This window comes from Vombatus ursinus, unplaced genomic scaffold (assembly GCF_900497805.2).
Source record: "Vombatus ursinus unplaced genomic scaffold, bare-nosed wombat genome assembly UNPS02014798.1, whole genome shotgun sequence".
Classification (NCBI taxonomy): domain Eukaryota; kingdom Metazoa; phylum Chordata; class Mammalia; order Diprotodontia; family Vombatidae; genus Vombatus; species Vombatus ursinus.
Genome location: NW_020954576.1, coordinates 65,919,706 through 65,938,497, shown reverse-complemented (window position 1 = coordinate 65,938,497; position 18,792 = coordinate 65,919,706). Strand labels below are relative to the sequence as shown.

Here is an 18,792-nt window from a genome sequence, read left to right as displayed (position 1 = left end):
GCACGCGGGCGGGGAGCGGCCGGGAAGAGCACGGGAAGGCAGGGGGCGGGGCCCCGTTGCGGGAGGGGAGGGGACCAGAGGGTAGTGGGGCTAGGCTCCGCCGCCAGTGGGCGGCTTGCTAGACTTGCTTCCAGCTGCCTGACAGGTGTCGGGGGGACGTTGACCGCCGAGCGAGGGGTTCTTCCGCCGGGCTTCCAGGGCTCTCCGTAGTCGTTCGTCGTCGTCCGGCGCCTTGGTGGCGCGGGCCGGCCGAGGCGCGGCTCTCCCTGCCCCCCGGCCCCGGCCGCGGCGAAGGAAGAAGGAAGGAGGCGAGGGCAGCATGAGCCGAGCTGGCCGCCGGCGCAGCCGGGCCGGGGCAGTGGCCGCCGTGCAGCTGTGGGTGACCCTCAGCTGCCTGAGCACCGTCGCTGAGGCCCAGGTAGTCGGGGACGGGGGGAGCTGGGGCGGGCCGGGGACCCCTGTCGGGGAGGGCTGGTCCTCCAGATGCGGAGCAGAGCTCGAGAATCGGAGCCTCCTTATTGAGCGCCTGCTGTATGCGAGGATGGCGACATCCCCGGGGGAAGAGGGAAGGGCGGGTGGCGGCCAGAGGAGGAGGAAGAGGCTGAGTTCCTAGGATGGCTTTTTTGGAAGAGGAGGAAGGAGAGAAAAGGAGATGGAACTGCCCCCCTCCCTTCCCACTACCCCTACCACACCGCCCCCTCCTCCCCGCTCCTCCCTCCATCTCCATCCCGCGGCCCCCAGCGGAGCTGGTGACAGCCCCCGTGGGGGAACGTGGCAGGCGGCAGGCAGGCAGGCGGAGGGCTGCCCCTTGGTCAACTCTATCTTTCGAGAGGGTCTTAGCCTCTGCGGACTCGAGCCTAGTTGGTGGTTGACCCCCTGGAGTTGAGAAGTGGTATCTTGCCCCCAGCCCAGCTCTGGCGCCCGAAGCTTCGCTAGTGGTGATGTCCACGCAGTGAGGGGTCCCTGCGGTGGGTTCAGCATCAGGAGACAGGAGGTTTAAGGCGGCCTGGCCAGGCTGGGGTGAGGCTCCCCAGGGACTCCCCAGCTGTTCAGGGGCATCACATTCCGCAGCAGGGTGGGAAAAGGATCCTTCATGTGGAAATTCCCAATATTTATTATGTGGGTCCTGTTTTAGCGTCCTTGAGCTTGGTGACACATTGCTCCAAAGAGACGTTTCCTTCTTTTTGTCATTTGGGTGGGTAGTGAGTGGGCTGCCAATTGATTTCTTAGGCTTTGTTTTTATTTTGTTTTTTGTTTTTTTGCACCTGCTGCAAAAGTGGCGAAGCTACTAAGAGGAAAAAGAAACAAGGTGTCCCAGGTGGTCCTGTAATGAGGGGAGATGTGGTGGTAGCAATTAAGGCACATTGCCACCTGAAAATGGAACACAATTGTGAGGTTGTGAATGTAAACATGTGCTTTTGACATTTTTCGGGGACTAATTTTCATGAGGCTTGTAGTAGGATCTGCTTATGACTGCCAGGCTGTACGTAAAATAATAGCTAGTATTTATGTAACATAGTGATGTTTTCTTTGTTCAGTTTGTTTTCATTCCTGACTAGGGTTTTGTTGGTTTTTTTGTTTTAAACATATGCCTTAAATTGGTGCAAAGCTTTTGCTTGGCCTCTTAGTTGTAACATTTTTTATTAATTAGGTAATATGAGATAATATGTATTATGAGAATATGTGAGCTTTTCTTCAGCTGATAACATCTTTTCTTCATTGTTAAGTTAATTTAGGATGAAGAATATAATAAAATTTTGTAATACAAATTATATTTGGCAATTTAATTTCCCAGTTTGTAGTTATTAATAAGATATTTTTCCCAATGGGAATATAGTATATGTAAGATTTTCTTTGTGCTCTTTTTAAAAATTTTTTTATTAATTTATTTTGATTTATCAATAATCACTTCCATATGCTTTTGAGTTGAAAATTTTTCTCCCCCTTCCTCCCCACCACCCTCCCCAAGAAGGCATACAATCTGATACAGGCTATGCATTTACATTCCTATTAAACATATTTTCACGTTAGTGATGTTGTAAGTAAAAATTAGAACCAATAGGAGGAACCACCAGAAAGAGGAAACAAAACCCAACAGAAGAGAAAAAAAAATAGCAATTCAAATTCCATAGTTCTTTCTTTGGATGTGGATAACATTTTCCATCATGAGGCCTTTGGAGATGTTTTAGATCTTTGTATTGCTGAGAAGGGTTAAGTTTATCAATATTAGTCATCGCACAATGTGACTGTTGTTGTGTACAACGTTCTCTTGGTTCTGCTCACTTCACTCAGCATCAAACCATACAAGTCTTTCCAGGTTTTTCTAAAGTTCTTTGTGTTCTTTTAAAAAATCTTTTTTTAAATAGTAAATATAGTACATATTTTGGGCTTCTAATACAAGCACCAACCCAGAAACTTTAGTTTATGACTCTTCACATATTCCTGATTATTATAAAAACATGAAATTTGCACATTTCAACATGTGTGTGATATCTGAACTGTTAGGTCAACAGTTAAAGTCATCTATGGGTGCATTAAAGTGTGAAGGGTTTGAAAACTAGTCCATTAAAGTAAATAAAAATATGGGTTTTTTTTTTAATTTAAACTGTTCCTTTATACAGCAAGGAAATATACATAAATATTGAGGCCCAGAATTTGAAAATATTTAGTTCAGTTTCTTCCTTTCTCTCCATTGCATTCAGTTAGGAGAGAAACAATTTAAGTGACAGGAGAGAAATTATATTTTTAAAAATGTTATTTGCATTGAGCCAAAGATATGAACTATTTAATGGAATCCAGTACATAATTTTGAATATTTCACTTTCTTGCCAGGAAAAGGCAAAATTTGTTTCCCATTGTGTAATAAATCTCAATATACTCTTTTCTGTTTCACTTGATTATAAATTAAATGCAAAAGTGTTTTGAAGCGGAATGCAGCAGCCTGTACTGAAGCTACTGTGAATACAGCTAGTAATCTTTCTGTAAAGAAGAAATGTGAATGTTCCATTCTCTCAGATTGGGTTGTAATCAGGTGTACCTGTAGATTTCTGATAGAGACTGAGCAACTTGGAGATCTTGAATTGACAAAATTACAACTGAAGATTTTTCATTTATTTGTATTTGTGTGTGTATGCTTATACATAAACACTTAAGCTTTTCATTTTACTCAGAAGATTAAAGAAAAGCAACAAATTTTGCACTTATCTAAATAATTGTAGAATAAAGAAACTTTCCCAAAAACCTCTTTTCCTCCTTTATCTTATGGAATCCCTTAAAAGTAATTATCATACAGTACTTTAAAAAAATCTGAGAAAAGACAACATTAAGAGGGAGCAGGTTGGGAGGGTTGTGGCCCTGGGGTGAAGGAGGCAACTGTTCCACACACTGTTGCTAAGTTAGCATTTTGGCTTTTGTTTTAATACTCTAGGAGTCTTAGAACCTCATTCAAGGCTGTTCTTTAGAAAATAATAATGATAATGATAGTTAGCATTTATATAGTGCTTACTATGTGCTACACAATGTACTGAGCACTTTACAAATATTAACTCATTTGATCCTCATAACAACCCTGTCAGGTAGGTACTATTATCATCCCCATTTTACAGTTGTGGAAACTTGTGTGACTTGCCCAGGATCACATGGCTATTGTGTCAGAGGCTGGATTTGAACTCGGCTCTTCCTGACTTCAGATTCATCTGCTGTGCCACATAGCTGCTAAGCTAACAAGATTTAGTTGTGGCATAAGGAAAAATTCACTAGTATAAGTCATCCTGATAAAAATGCAGTTTTTCGCTTTCTGTCAGCTGCATATTGGATTACATGACATTTTCAGGAACAAGCTGTTAACCTGTAGACAGGATGTGAAAGAAAATGAGTTTGATGTTTGTGACCTAGAACTTTGCTTTGTGAAATAAGCATTTCCTGGATTGACACTTTGGCAGTTGCAATAGCCTGTACTACATTGTGGTATCCAAAAATATTTGCACTGAGTACCATATTATAGTTTATGCAGTCCTAAACTTAGAAAAGATTGTTTTCCAAAAGTTTGTAAAAATGTTCATTATCGGAAACTAAGACTCAGATGTTTTTTTTTTTCCTTATAGAGAAAATAGATAAATGATGGTTAGGTTCTTGGGGTGAAATATAAAACTATCTTTAGTCCATGATGTAATTAAAATAATAGTGATAATAACCCTATACCTGAACTTTGAATCTTGAGTTCAGAACTTTGAATTGGGAGATGGGCTTGAAAATTCTGGGGACTGGGAAGCTGGTATTGTTGGACCTGGTAGCTGGGGAATAGCAAAAGAGTGGGGTTTCCAACATCACCTACTGAGAAGTGGGTTTCTGTGGCAGAGGACAGCAGCAAGGACTTTATTGTAGGTGGGCTTTGGTAGCAGACATCAACCAAGATAGAGCCCTGTAATTTTGAGATAGATGTAGGTGGTAGCAGAGCTCCAGTTAAATTGAACTATTCTCTATTTTCTAAACATACCTTTTACTTTCCTTCATCCCCATCTTTATTTCTGCCTCTTTTTTGGGTGGGTTGAGTGAGGTGGTTCTTTGATGATTTCATTGGCTTACAGAATTCCTTTTGTGAGTAAAGTGAGGAAACTCTGCCATTCCAGATAAGCAAACTTCTGCAACTTTATAATCTTAAAGGATTATCCAGGGGTGTTGAGAGGTTATAAGGGACTTGCCCAGAGCCGGTATGTGTCAGAGGCTGGACCTGGACTTGAGCCTAGAGGCTTCCTGCCTCTCTGGCCAGCCTTCTTGGTACTTTGTTATGCCACTTATCCCAACCTGGTGAAATTTTCTGTAACCTTTGAAGTTCAGTTAAAAAGTCTCTCTCTCTACAGAGCCTTTTTTTAACTAACTCTCTTTCCCTATCTCTTATGTACTATTATTTCCATTTTTTGTTATTAGTAATTTGTACATGTATTTTTAATTAGATTATCAGGCCCTTGAGAATCACATCTTAAATTTATCTTTGTATTTTCCCGTCTGCCTAGCATATAGTATATATGAGTACATAGGTAAATAAGTGTTATGTACTAGTCATTGATAAAATTAAAATTTTGGAGCTGGAAGGTACCTTAGAGAAGTCTTGAGAGTATTTCTAAATTACTGACAGTTTATTTTTTCTTTACCAAATTTTCTTTATAAGTGCTATTAAGGGGCCACTGGGTGATGCAGTGGATAGAGCACTGGCCTGTAGTCAGGAGGACCTGAGTTCAAATGTAGCCTCAGACACTTGACGCTTAATAGCTGTGTGACCTTAACCCCAGTTGCCTCTCAAAAAAAAAAAGTGCTTTTAAGAGCCTACTATTAAATAACATTAGAATAGAAGGCATATAGGGAAAATATCTATAAATATACTATTATTAATGTGTAGTATTTACTTTGAGAGACAAAAAGGTTAAAACTCAAGATCTTCATGGTATGTACCCATACCAATTTGAGGCTGCAGCATCATTATAAAATAAGATGGTGTGGAAATATTGGAAGGAGTTTATAAAAATAATTATGAAGACTTTCTTTAGTAAATTAGTAAATATTTAGCAATATTTAGTAAAAATAGTAAATAATATTTCGTTATCCAAGGGAGTATAATTGTTTTGACATTTAGCATCCAATTTGTTAAGGTAACTAACTGCCTGAAACAGATTTAAAGTTGACCTGCAGTTTATTTTGAAACAAAATATTCTCCTATGTCACTATCCATAATACCTCTGCTTATGTATCATGTGACTCTTTTCAAAGATTATGCTTTCCTTTCCCATTTTGTCAGAAATACTCAGAAAAAGGAGAGTGGGGGGAGGGGAACAGCTTTGTTAAATTATCTTGTCATTCTGTGATTATTCCAAGTTTCTCTCAAGAGGCACCTAATGGCCGTTCTTTGTCCAGTAGGCCCTAGGTTATCCCAGCTCTTCACTGTACTTAATACCAAATGTACATTGCATAACCAAAAAAGTTGTTATAACTTTTGTAGCTGCTCAAATCTTGAACTTCAAATAATGAATCAACAAATTAACAATTTTCATAACATGAAACTTCAAATTTGTTTACTTTATTTGAATAACAACTTGTATTGAATGTTTATTTTGTTGTTTTTTTTGTTTGTTTTAGCTCTCTGGAGTCCTCGATGATTGCTTGTGTGATATAGAAAGCATTGATAGCTTCAACACCTATAAGATCTTTCCTAAAATACAGAAATTGCTAGAACGGGACTACTTTCGTTATTATAAGGTAAGGCTGCTTAGAAAAACTCACAGATGGGCCGTACAAAGAGCCAACCTCTAAATTTCTCCTCAGAAATTTAAATCTTAATATGTTCTGAAAATGAATGGCAATCAGTGTTTATTTCAAACCTTGAGCCATATTAATTCTATCTATACTTGGAAAAACTTCTATAATTTTATAAAAGCTGTGGACTGAGAGTTCAAAATTCAGATTCTAATCCTGGTATATTGTGAAATTCCTTTGTATCTTAATTTTCCTGTCCAGAAGTTGAGGACAATAGGGAGGGACAGTTCTATCACAGAGGTGTTATGAGACAATCCAAGACACTTTTCTTCCTGCTAGCATTTAAAAAAATGAACATGTTTCCTCCCTGGATAGTCAAGGATTTAACCCTTAGCCCCAGACTTTACATTTTAACATATTGATGGGATTCTTTCAAAAATATATTTATAAGTACTTCCATACTTCCTTAGACAATGTACTGAATGTAATTTAACCTTTCTTCGATAACTCAGGTCTAGCATTATGAATATTAGTTATTGTATTGTGATTAGACATTTTGACACTTGGAATTCATGATCTCATTAGAAAGGTCATAGCACCTCCCTCCAGTTTCTTTTATCCTGTGTTATTCTTCTTTTAATATCTTGGATTTAATGCCTGGCTCCTGAGCCAATTAATAGGACATTTGAAGGCATTCAAACATTGGGAAGTGTCCTCCTGGTACAGAGGAAAAACTGTAATCAGGGCTGGGTGGGGAGGCAAGGTGGAAAGGAGATGAAGTTCATGGCAGCTGTTCTAAAAGTTGGGAATTTACTATAGAATATTTCAGAAAGGGGGGCATCTACAAGGTGAATTTGTTTTCTTGTGTTGACTTCATGCCAGCCATGCCCTCTTTGCTCCAGGGGATTGCTGTGGAGCCATACAGATACCAGTGTTGCACTTGTGTTGTCTAGCTGTTGTGTTTGTCTCTACTCTATGGCTGGCTCACCTATATCTCTGCTGTCACATTTCTTTAATGATGTCTTTTATGTTACTCCCAAAGAAGTCATTGTTGGTCATCTGCTACAACCTACTTATGCCTGCTATATGTCTTTCCATTGCCCTTTAATAAATTGTAATTTTGATTCTTCTTAGATTGGAGTGCTTGCTGTTTTGCACTTGTATAGTATCACTTAAAAATATTGATCTCAAGAGGTATCCTTTGGTGTCATTGAGCAGTATGGAATTGTTGAAAATATTGTGAAATTTCTAAAATAAGATCCCCTTCAATATTCTCCTTAGTTCTTGACTTACACTCACTTCATTGTCATTGAACAGGGCCTTTTCAAGATATATGTAGATAGATGTGTGTGTGTGTGTAGATATATATATATGTATGTAGACACATATATACAGGCATATACAAGATGTGTGTGTTTATATATACATATACATATACATACGTACACACATATATGTATTTTATCCACTGTATTTATCCAGCTGTATTTTATCCACTTTGTTTTTTCAGTGTGAATGGCTAGGCCAGTCTTAATCGCATTATTGTGTATTTCACTGAGAAGGCTTTATAATTTTTCCAAGCTTGATGTAATTAATAGAATGTTATTTGTGAAGTTTTTATAGCTCTATCAAAAGACCTTTGTTAGGCAAGCATGTCTTCTTGTTTTACACCTCATTTGATGTCAGTAATCAATGGCTTATTGAACAAAATGATCATAGTCAACATCTGTCATGGGGTTTTTGTGTAATTTTAATGTGTTGAGACATCTTGTTTGGGTAGGCTTTTCAAGAGTACATTTGTCTTTTCCAGTCAAGCGCTTTGCAAAAATTAGTAAGCTAAGTAGAAACAGCAGGATCTTTTATTTTGTCTTTTATTCTATATCTGTTTATAGGAGTTGATAGTCACATCTTCTCTGATAACTGCTGCCACCGTGGTACAGACCTTTATAACTCACACTTGGACTTTTGCAGAAGGCTGATGGTAGATCTGCCTGCCTCTAGTCTCTCCCCACTCTGTTCTCCATTCACCCTCCAAAGTTGATTTTCCTAAAATGCAGGTGCAATCATATCACTCTTCTACCCAATAAACTATAGTAGCTCTTTTTCTCTTCTAGGATCAAATGCAAAATGCTCTATTTGATGTTCAAAGCCCTTCATAAGTTAGCCCTCCCCATCTTTCCAGTCTTCTTAAACCTTATTTCCCACAATATATTCTTCAGTTCAGTGATACTGACCTCCTGGTTGTTCTACAAACAAGACGTTCCATGTCTAGCTCCAGGCATTTTCTCTGACTGTCCCCTGTGGCTGGAATGTTCTCTTTCTTCATCTCTACCTACTGGCTTCCCTAGGTTCCTTCTAGTCTCAGCTAAAATCCCATTTTCTATAAGAAGCCTTTCACAACCCCTCTTAATTCCAGTGCCTTCCCTTTGTTAATTATTTCCAATTTATCCTGTATATAGCTTATTCGTACATATTTCTTTGCTTTTTGTCTCCCCCTTTAGATTATGAACTCTTTGAGGGGCAGGGGACTATCTTTTACCTCTTTTTGTATTGCTGGTACTTAGCACAGTGCCTGGTACATGGTAGGCATTTAATAAATGTTTATTGACTGACAAATCAATATTACCATTGTTGATGTGATAGGCATGACAGTGCCCCAACTCGGAGTCTGTGATTATGAGGCCTAGGCTGAAGCTCCCCATCCTGGCTACCACTCCTTACCCCTACCTGCCCATTTATAATAGCTTCACTTATCTTTATCCCATTCTACCTTCTTCTTACATTGTGTCTTATGAAATCCTTGTTCTGTTATTAATTCATTTTCATATTAGACCATTGCCCTCCTCCTGAGAAATTATTTGGCATATAGGATTTAAGCTATTAAAACCTAAAACTGACACGGACTTCCGAGAGGTGAGATGGCAGAGAAAGAAGAAGTCACTCTCACCCTCCCTTATTGACCTCGGAAAGCCCAGAAAATATCACCTCTGGAAAAACCCTGGAATAGCTGAGCCAGCAGAAAGACAGGGTGCAGCCGTCTTGTAGCCCAGGAAGCTTGGGGGATTAATGGGAAAGGCCCCTCTCCCTCTGGGGGAGGGGGAGCAGTACAGGACAGGAGGTATTCCAGCAAGCCAGTGGCAAGCCCCACCTCAGCAAACCAGGAGGAGATCCTGATCCCCAGGGTGGTGGAGCAGGCAAGTGCCAAAGCCAGGACACCCCACCCCCCACCCCAGTGCCTCAGCGCACAGGCAGGGGAACAGGTAAATACCAGCTTGGAAAACCACCAGCATTCTGGCAGACATCCTCCAGCAGCCAAACATTCAAGTGCTTTAAAGAAGCCTGGGTGAGCAGGTGTCCTCGGGGGACCAGACTCCCCACCTCTACTCTGAGAACACCAGTGCTGTTGACCCCAGCTCAGCACCAGCTAATCTGCCAGACCCCTATAGCCTCCAGCTGCCAGCACCTGAGGTCCCAGCACACAAATCCAGTAACCAGGTCCCAGGTTCCCAGTACAAGAAGCTTGGGTCAGTGCCTCCTGCGCTCCAGCAGGAGAGCTCAACTTTAAAAGCCAGGACATAGACAAATACCATGAGCAGAAAGCAAAAACAGGCAGTGACCATAGGTTCTTACTATGGGGACTGGGAAGATCAAGGCTCAGATTCAGAATAGGAAAACATTGTCAATGTACCCACATCCAAAGCCTCAAAGGGGAATATGAACTGGTCTCAAGCCCAAAAAACTTTCTTGGAAGAGCTCAAGAAGGATTTTTAAAAGTCAAATCGTAGAGGTAGAAGAAAAATTGGGAAAGGAAATGAGAAGTGTGAAACAGAGAGTCAGTAGCTTGAAAAAGGAAGGACAAAAATTGGCTGTAAAAAACAAGTCTTTAGGAGCAGCTAGGTGGCAAAGTGGATAGAGCACTGGCCCTGGAGTCAGGAGAACCTGAGCTCAAATCCAGCCTCAGACACGTAACACTAGCTGTGGGACTCTGGGCAGGTCACTTAACTCCAATCACCTTTTAAAAAAAAAAAAGCACACTACAAGTCCTTAAAAAATATAATTGGCCAAAGTACACTGAAGAAATCAACTCCTTAAAAAGTAGAATTGGCCAAATGGAAAAGGAGGCTCAAAAACTCACAGAGGAGAATTCCTTAAAAAGTAAAATAGGCCAAATGGAAAAGGAGGTACAAAATCTAATAGAAGGAAACAATTTGTTAAAAATTAGAATTGGGCAACTAGAAGCTAATGACTCTATGGGATATCAAGAATCAGTCAAACAGAAACAAAAGAATGAAAAAATAGAAGAAAACATAAAATACCTTATTGGGGAGACGATTTAAAAATTACTGGGCCACCTGAAAACCATGATGAAAAAAAGAGCCTGGACAGCATCTTTCAGGAAATCATAAAGGAAAATTGCCCCAAGTTCCTAGAAGCAGAAGGTAAAATAGTCATCAAAAGAATCCACTGATCACTTCCTGAGAGAGATCCCAAATTGAAAATGCCAAGGAATATTGTACCCAAATTCCAAAATTACCAGGTCAAAGAGAAAATACTGCAAGCAACCAGAAAGAAACAATTTAAATGTCATGGAACCACAGTTAGGATTACATAGGACCTTGCGTACTCTATGTTAAAAGATCGGAGGGTGTGAAATACGATATTCCATAAAGCAAAGGATCTTGGATTACAACCGAAGATCAAGCACCCAGCGAAATTGAGCATAATCTTTCAGGGGAGGAGATGGACATTGAATGAAATAGGGGACTTCCAAGCCTTCTGGATGAAAAGACCGGAGCTCAGCAGGAAATTTGATCTTCAAATACAAGACTCAAGAGAGGCATAAAAAGATAAACAGGAAAGGAAAAAACCAACATATTAATAAGGGCAAATTGTTTACATCCCTACAAGGGAAGATGACACTTCTAACTCTTGAGAACTGTATCTTGAGAACATTTAAAAGGGGTATACATGGACAGCGTGGGTATAAGTTGATTTTGACATGATGATAAAAAATCTAAGTGAGAAGGGATTGTTCTGGGAGAAGAGGAAAGGAGGAGGCAGACATGGGTAAATTACATCACATGAAAAGGCACAAAAGCCTATTACAGTAGAGGGAAAGAAGGGAGGGAGATGAGTATTATTTGAACCTTACCATCATCAGATTTGGCTCAAAGAGGGAATAACATAATCAGATAGGTATAGAAATCTGACTTAGCCTATAGGAAGTAGGAGGGGAGAGGGGAAAGAAAAGGGAGGGGGTGAATAGAAGGGAGGGAGGAAGTAGTAAGGGTAAAGGAGAAGAAAAGGAAGGGGGCAGATAGGGAGGGGAGGCAGAGGGAGGCAGTGGTCAAAAGCAAAACTCTAATGAGGGAAAGGGAGAAAGGAAAGAGAAAAGCATAAACAGGGGGCGGGGGAAATAGAATGGAGAGAAAGACACAGATTGTAATCATAACTGTGAATGGGACGAACTCTCCCATAAAACAGAAGCAGATAGCAGAGTGGATTAAGAACCATAATGCTACAATATGTTGTTTAAAAACCTGGAAAGACTTACATGAACTTATGCTGAGTGAAATGAGCAGAAACAGGAGAACATTGTACACAGTAACAGCCATGTTGTGCGATAACTGACTTTGACAGACTTAGCTTCTCAGCAATGCAGGGATCTAAGACCTCTCCAGAAGTCTCATGATTAGAGAAAGAACTTTGGAGTCTGAATGCATATGGAAGCATATTATTTGCTCTCCTTTTCTTTTGCTGTTTTATTTCTTCTTTCTTGTGGTTCTTCCCATTAGTTCTAATTCTTCTTTACATCATGACTAATGGGAAAATATGTTAAATATGAATATGTAAGTAAAGCCTGTATCACATTGCCGTCTTGGGGAGGGGGAGAAAATTTAAAACTCAAATTCTTATGGAAGTGAATGTTGAAAACTAAAAATAAATAAATTACAAAAAAAAAACCCACCTTAAAACTGTACTAAGACTTTTGGGATATCTTGAATATTCTTTGTTTAATTTTTTATGTATGTGTTGTTTCCTCTTAAAAGAATGTAAGCTTCTTGAAGACAGGTGCTAGTTTTTTCTATCTTTGTTTCCCTAGTTCTTAACATAGTTCCTAGCACATATAAACACTTATTAAAAGCTTTAGAATTGAATTTTCTACACCTCCTAGTTAGTTGTATAATAACAAAGATATGGTGTTCTGGAAAAAATAGTATGGAAACCTGACTGTAGATTTTTTACATTTTGATCAAGGGATACCTTCAATGTAAATATAGACTATTATCAAACATTTAAGATGAAAAGGTAGACAAATGAATGGTTATTGTTTTCTCATCATTTTGGGAGGGATGGGAAGGAAGAATAAAAGCATCATCTTTATTGTTCTTTTGGAATTTTCCCCCTTTTGAGATAGTCTGAAGATAATGCCTCTCAAATGATCGCATATAGGATGTATTAGATTCAGACATTCTTTCCAATATCCTTAAAATACAGTACCGCTTTCTTATGTAACATGTGGATTATTGAGGTAGCATGTGGTCCCACTCTTTTGTAGATCTCTGTAAAGACATTGGCTGACCTGTTCTATTTACCATTTGTCTGTCTTTCTGTTTTCCTTTACACATGGTTTGGGGGTGATCTGATTTATATTTTGCAACATCTTTACAGATTCTTTTAACCTCAAGTACTTTTCTAGAAGCTAATACTATTTATAGTCTTTTCTCATTTCCCTTTGTAATATTTTGCAAATGAACTTATGTTCTAATCAGTGTTGTGTTTGGTTATCATGTCTCTTTCTGCAAATAGATAAAAGGTATGAGGCAGTTTCTGGCTTCTTTTGGCCTTCATGTGTTGAATTTTAGACATTTTTAATTTACTAGAAACTAAGAATAGTCAGTGTTTTTACTTCATTTCTCATTTTTTTTTGGAGAAAGCAGCTTGTTTAGATAGCTTGGAACTGCTGCAGTCACAATCAGTGTTCTCTCATCTTTAGCTTTTCTTCTAATGTAGTTTTTACTTTCACCTTTAACTAGTTACTGAGATGATTACACATACACAATTGATTCTGAAATGACTACTGCTTTTCTAATCAGTTGCTGCCTGTCTGTAAGATCTGTTTGATTTTGTTTTTCATGATATCCTTGCTAGTCCTTCTTATTTTATTTTTATTCTGAATTTAAATATCAAAAAAAGCGTTTCCATACACACAACAGAACACAGAAAAAAGTAATACTCCATTTTAAACCAGTTGCTTTAAAAAAAAAAGAACAATTTTGCACATAGCTTACAAAACTATGCTGTTTGCCTGTCCTCTGTTTTGAATTCTTTGTTATTTTTCTATGCATTTAAAAATATTAAATGGGCCTTTAAATTTTTTGTATCACTATTTCTAGCCTCTCCTTTCTCCTGTTAATTTTTTTTTTTCAGTCTTGATTTTGCTCCAATATTTCTTGCTGTTTCATGGAGTCATTGATTTCTGTTCATTCTTTTCTCATTTTCAGGGATTCCATTTCTTGAGTCAGTTTTATCACTTTGTCATCTAAGCTACTTATTCTCCTTCTAATTCTTTCTTATCTCTTGCTTCATTTCTTCTAGGCATTCGTGTAGTCCTTATGGAAAATTCTTTTTTTTTCCCTTTGAATCCTTGTAGTTACTATGGAGTTAGATTTGCAGTAATTTTTGATACTTAGTTACTATGGAATTAGATTTGCAGTAATTTTTGATACTTATTTGACGTTTGGTTTACTCATTTCGTCTCTCCAGCTTTAGTTTGTAAGTTGGAGCTTTATGCTAGCACCATACTCAGCTCCTTGCTATACTTTTGGGAGAGGGTTTTGGCCTTACTTGTTCTTATGCTGACACCTTCTATGGGTTAGGCCTCCTTGGATCTTTGAGGTTCAGACCCCCTGGGCCTATGGTACTGGACAGTGCTGTGCTGGCCCAGCTGCTGATAATCCTACCCTTCACCCCCACCCTCCCTTATATTTTCCCCTCTGGGGCTTCAGTCCTCATCCTGGGGCTTTCTCAGGGGAGCTCTTTACTCTTGCTGCCTGACTGACTTCAGTGTCCAGTCTCTGGTCATTTTAATGTGTACATAACTTTGAGAGACACCCAAACCCACCCCGACCGTAGGCTTCTGGCTGACCTTTTGTGAAGCTCTGGGACAACAGTTTTTATTTGTTATGGTTTTTCACTGGCCTTCTTGATTGTTATTTGGTCTGGTGCACAGTTTAGGGTTTTGCTCAAGCACATGTGGAAGCTGGGCAGGCTACCTTTTGTTTAGGCAGCCATCTTGGCTGGAAGTCAGCCCGCTGTCTTCTTAAGGTATTGATGATATAAAGATATGAGGTTTCTGAGTTGTATATAGCTCTAGAGGGAAGAGAATATAGGAGTGGTCTTTGTACAATTATATACAGATAGTCCCATGGTTCTAGCCCTCACCCCACCCTTGCGCCTCCCTCCCCACTGAATTTCACTGACAAGTATGGCTTTATGGTGCCCGATTGATGTTCTTACATGCTACTGATGCACAGATAGCTATTTGTACTCTTTTATGTGACCTCTTCTGTCTTTTGTATGTGACCATAGTAAAACTGTTACATGCCTATGCCTATACTTACATACACATCTCCTCCAATATGAACTCCTTGAGGGCTAGGACTATTTTTACTTTTAATCTGGTATCCCCAGTTTCTAGCACAGTTCCTGGAATGTAGTAGGTACATAAGTATTTACTAAATTGAATTAAAGGGCATTTAAGGTACAAGTGTCTATTTGCCCTTCCATATACTGAAGGACTAGTTTTACTCCTGTCTCTGGTGCTAGATCTCTTCTTTACTGTCAGTGTCTTCTATTTACTTCCCACCTCAGAGCTTAAAACTAAAAGCTCATTTTAGTCTAATGCCTAACTCACATGGATATCTCTTCAACAGTATTCCATTAAACAGACATTAATAACTTCTTATTTTTAAAGCTTTATTCTAGTAATAAGATACTTATCTCTGTCACTACACTGGCAGTTGCCAGCACTCTTCATGAATTATAGAATCATACAATAACAGAATTTGAGAATTGGAAGGGACCTTAGAAGCTATTTAGTCCAGTTGTTCATCAGAAGAATCTCTACCATAACATATCCTACAAATGGTAGTTCAACCCTGGCTTGAAGAACTCCAAGGAAGGGGAAACCCTACCACCTCTCTAGCCCACTCTACTTTTGGACAGCTCAAATTGTTAGGAAATTTTTGCTAACATTGAGCCTCTTTGCAACTTCCACTCATACTCCAGGTTTCTCTCTCTGGACCCAAATGAAACAAATTTGTTCCCTCCTTTGAATAATAACCCTTGATATACTTGAAGGTGGCTGTCATCTCACCCTTGAATCTTCCCTTTTCCAAGTTAGATATGCCCAATTCTTTTAAAATGATTCTAATATGACCCGAGCTAATGCTACTTCACTATCCTGGTTGCCTTCCTCTGGTTACTCTCTGTTTCTGTCCTTTTTAAGCTTTGGCATCCAGAACTGAACACAATACTAAAGAAGAAAGTAGAGTACAGTGTAGCTATTATTTCTGTAGTGCTAGAGGGGCATATCCCTCTTACTGCAGCCCAAGATAGCATTCGTTTTTTTGGCTGTCACATCACACTGTTGATTTATATTGAGCTTGCAATCCACTGAAACCACCAAATATTTTAATAACAACTCTTGTCTGTGCATTCTCACTCATCTTATTACTTATGAAGCTGATCTTTTGACTTCAGTTCAAGACTTTTTATTTATTCCTACCGAATTTCATCTATATGAGATTCAACCCAATTTGCTGTAGCCTTTTGAGATCCTTTTTGTTTTCCTGCATTCTTCACTCTGTGATCTATTGTATTAGCTTTTCTTTTATGTTCTCTTTAAATTCAAGGATAACACCTATGCATTTATCTAAATCAGGGGTAGGGAACCTCTGGCCTTGAAGCCAATGTGGCCTTCTAGGTCCTCAGGTGCAGCCTTTTGACTGAATCCAGACTTGACAGAACAAATCCTTTTATTTAGAGGATTTGCTCTGTGAAGTTTAAATGGCCACACTTGAGGACCTAGAGGACCACATGTGACCTTGAGGCCACAGATTCCCCACCCCTAGTCTAAGTCATCAGTAAAAACTGAAACAACAAAGGTCAAGTATAGATTCCTAGGATACTCCAGTGAAGATTCCTGCCACATTAACATTGAACCATTAACAACTATTTTTTGAGTCTAGCCATCCCATCTTTTCTGAAGCCATCTTGATTGTATTATTGCCTAAATTGCGATGTGGAAGGGATAACTATTATAATTAACTCAGAATAACTTAGATGTTCACAGTTATTCTTCAGACAGTATTGCTATAGGAGCAGCTAGCTGGTGCAGTGTATAGAGCACAGGCTCTGGAGTCAGGAGGACCTGAGTTCAAATCCAGACTCAGACAATTGACACTTACTAGCTGTGTAACCCTAGGCAAGTCACTTAACCCCATTGCCTAGCAAAAATAAAAAGCCAAACAAACAGTACTGTATACAATATTTTCTTGGTTCTGCTTTCACTCTTCATTATTTCATGCAATCCTCCTGTGTTTTTCTAAAATCAAACAGCTCGTAGTTTCTTATAGCATAGTAGTATTTCAGCACACTCATATACCACAACATGTTTAGCCATTGATGGGCATCCCTTCAATTTCCGGTTCTTTGCTGCCACAAAGAGAGCTGCAGTAAATATTTTAGAACATATAGGTTCTTTTCTTTTTTCACTGATCACCTTGGGAAACAGACCTAATAGTGGTATTGCTGGGTCAAAAAGGTATACACAGTTTTATAACTCTTTTGACATTATTCCAGATTACTCTGCAAAATGGTTGGATTAATTCACAGTTCTATCAATAGTGTGTGAATGTCCCAATTTTTCCACATCCCCTCCAATATTTATCATTTTCCCCTTCTATCATTTTAGCCAATCTGAGTTGTGAAATGATGTCTCAAAATTGTTTTAATTTACATCTTTCTAGTCAATAATGATTTGGAGCATTTTTTTCATATGACTATATATAGTTTTGATTTCATCAAAAAACTGCTTGTTCATATCCTTTGACCATTTATCAATTGGAGAATGACTTATATTCTTATAAATTTAACAGAGTTCTCTATGTATTTAAAGTATGAGACTTTTATCTCAGAAACTGTTTCTAAAATTGTTTTCCCCAATTTTCAACTTTCCTTCTAATCTTGGCTCTATTATTTTTATTTGCACAAAACTTTTTAAATTTAATGTACTCAAAATTACCCATTTTATACCTCAATGCTCTCTATTTCTTATTTATTCATAAATTATTCTCTTATCCGTAAGTCTGTTAGGTAATGTATTCCATATTGTAATTTTCTTATATCTCCCTTTATATCTAGTTCATGTATCCATTTTGAGCTTATTTTGGTAAATGGTGTAAGATATTGGTCTATACCCAATTTCTGCTAGACTGCTTTCCATCAACTTTTTTTTTTATCCCAATAGTGTTTTCTTATCCCAGAAGTTTAAATCTTTTTTGTCAAAAATACAGCGTTGCTATAATCATTTACTACTCCATTCTACTGATCCGCCTTTCGATTTCTTAGCCAGTACCAGATAGTTTAGGTACTTACTGCCTTATAGCTTAAAATCTGGTACTGCTAAATCTCCTTCCATTACATTTTTTCCCATTAATTCCTTTGATGTTCTTATCTTTCATTCTTCCAATGAATATTGTTATTTTTCCTAGCTCAGTAAAATAATTGAGATGGCATTGAATATTAGCTCAGAATTGAATATTAGTTTAAAATTGCCATTTTTATTATATTGGCTCAGCTCACCCAGGAACAATATTTCTCTAATTATTTAATCTGACTTTATTTGTGTAAAAAGTGGTTTGTTTTTTACTGTCTACAGGTATTTTAAATGGTATATTGCTTACTATCTCTTTTGCAGGATTTTGTTGATGATACATGGACATGCTGGTATTTATATGAGTTTATTTTATATCCTGCTACTTTGCTAAAATTGTTTCAACTCACTTTTTAGTTGAATCTCTAGGATTTTCCAAGTATTTCTAGCTTATCCACATTACAAATAATGCTTTCTGATGGTTTTAGATAGATTTTTTTTTATCATTTTAAGGAAAAATCCATAACTCCATATAATTTTACTACATTCTGACATTGCACGTGTATTTGTGTATTTAGGTAATTTATTAAAGAAAGATAAAACTATCACAGTTAACAGGGTCATAAAATTAAAGAGAGAAAATCTTTAGCGGTCACACCAGATCTGACCACTGGCCTCCAGAAAGGTCTACTCCTAGTCTTGATAAGCTGGTTCTTTTGGTAGTGTTTTCAGTTCTTTTTTTGTCTTAATGACTTTGTGGTTGTCTCAGGAACCTTTTGATTAGTGTCTTTCTGATTTTTGGAGCTTTTGAGCAACTTTTCCATGTGATTGTTGGAGCTGCTGTTTCATATCCATTGACTGTTAGAGATGGCTTTTGCTCCAGTGAA

At 38.4% G+C, this 18,792-nt stretch overlaps 1 protein-coding gene across 1 annotated transcript in view; it reads left to right on the top strand.

Annotated features, from left to right (window-relative positions):
• Positions 1-319: 319 nt before the first annotated feature.
• LOC114049990 (ERO1-like protein beta) overlaps positions 320-18,792 on the top strand; it is a 61,655-nt gene continuing 43,182 nt past the window's right edge. The window contains exons 1-2 of the mRNA XM_027871484.1: positions 320-418; positions 6,130-6,249. Of these exons, the coding sequence (XP_027727285.1) occupies positions 320-418; positions 6,130-6,249 (219 nt within the window). The remainder of the gene's footprint in view (positions 419-6,129; positions 6,250-18,792) is intronic.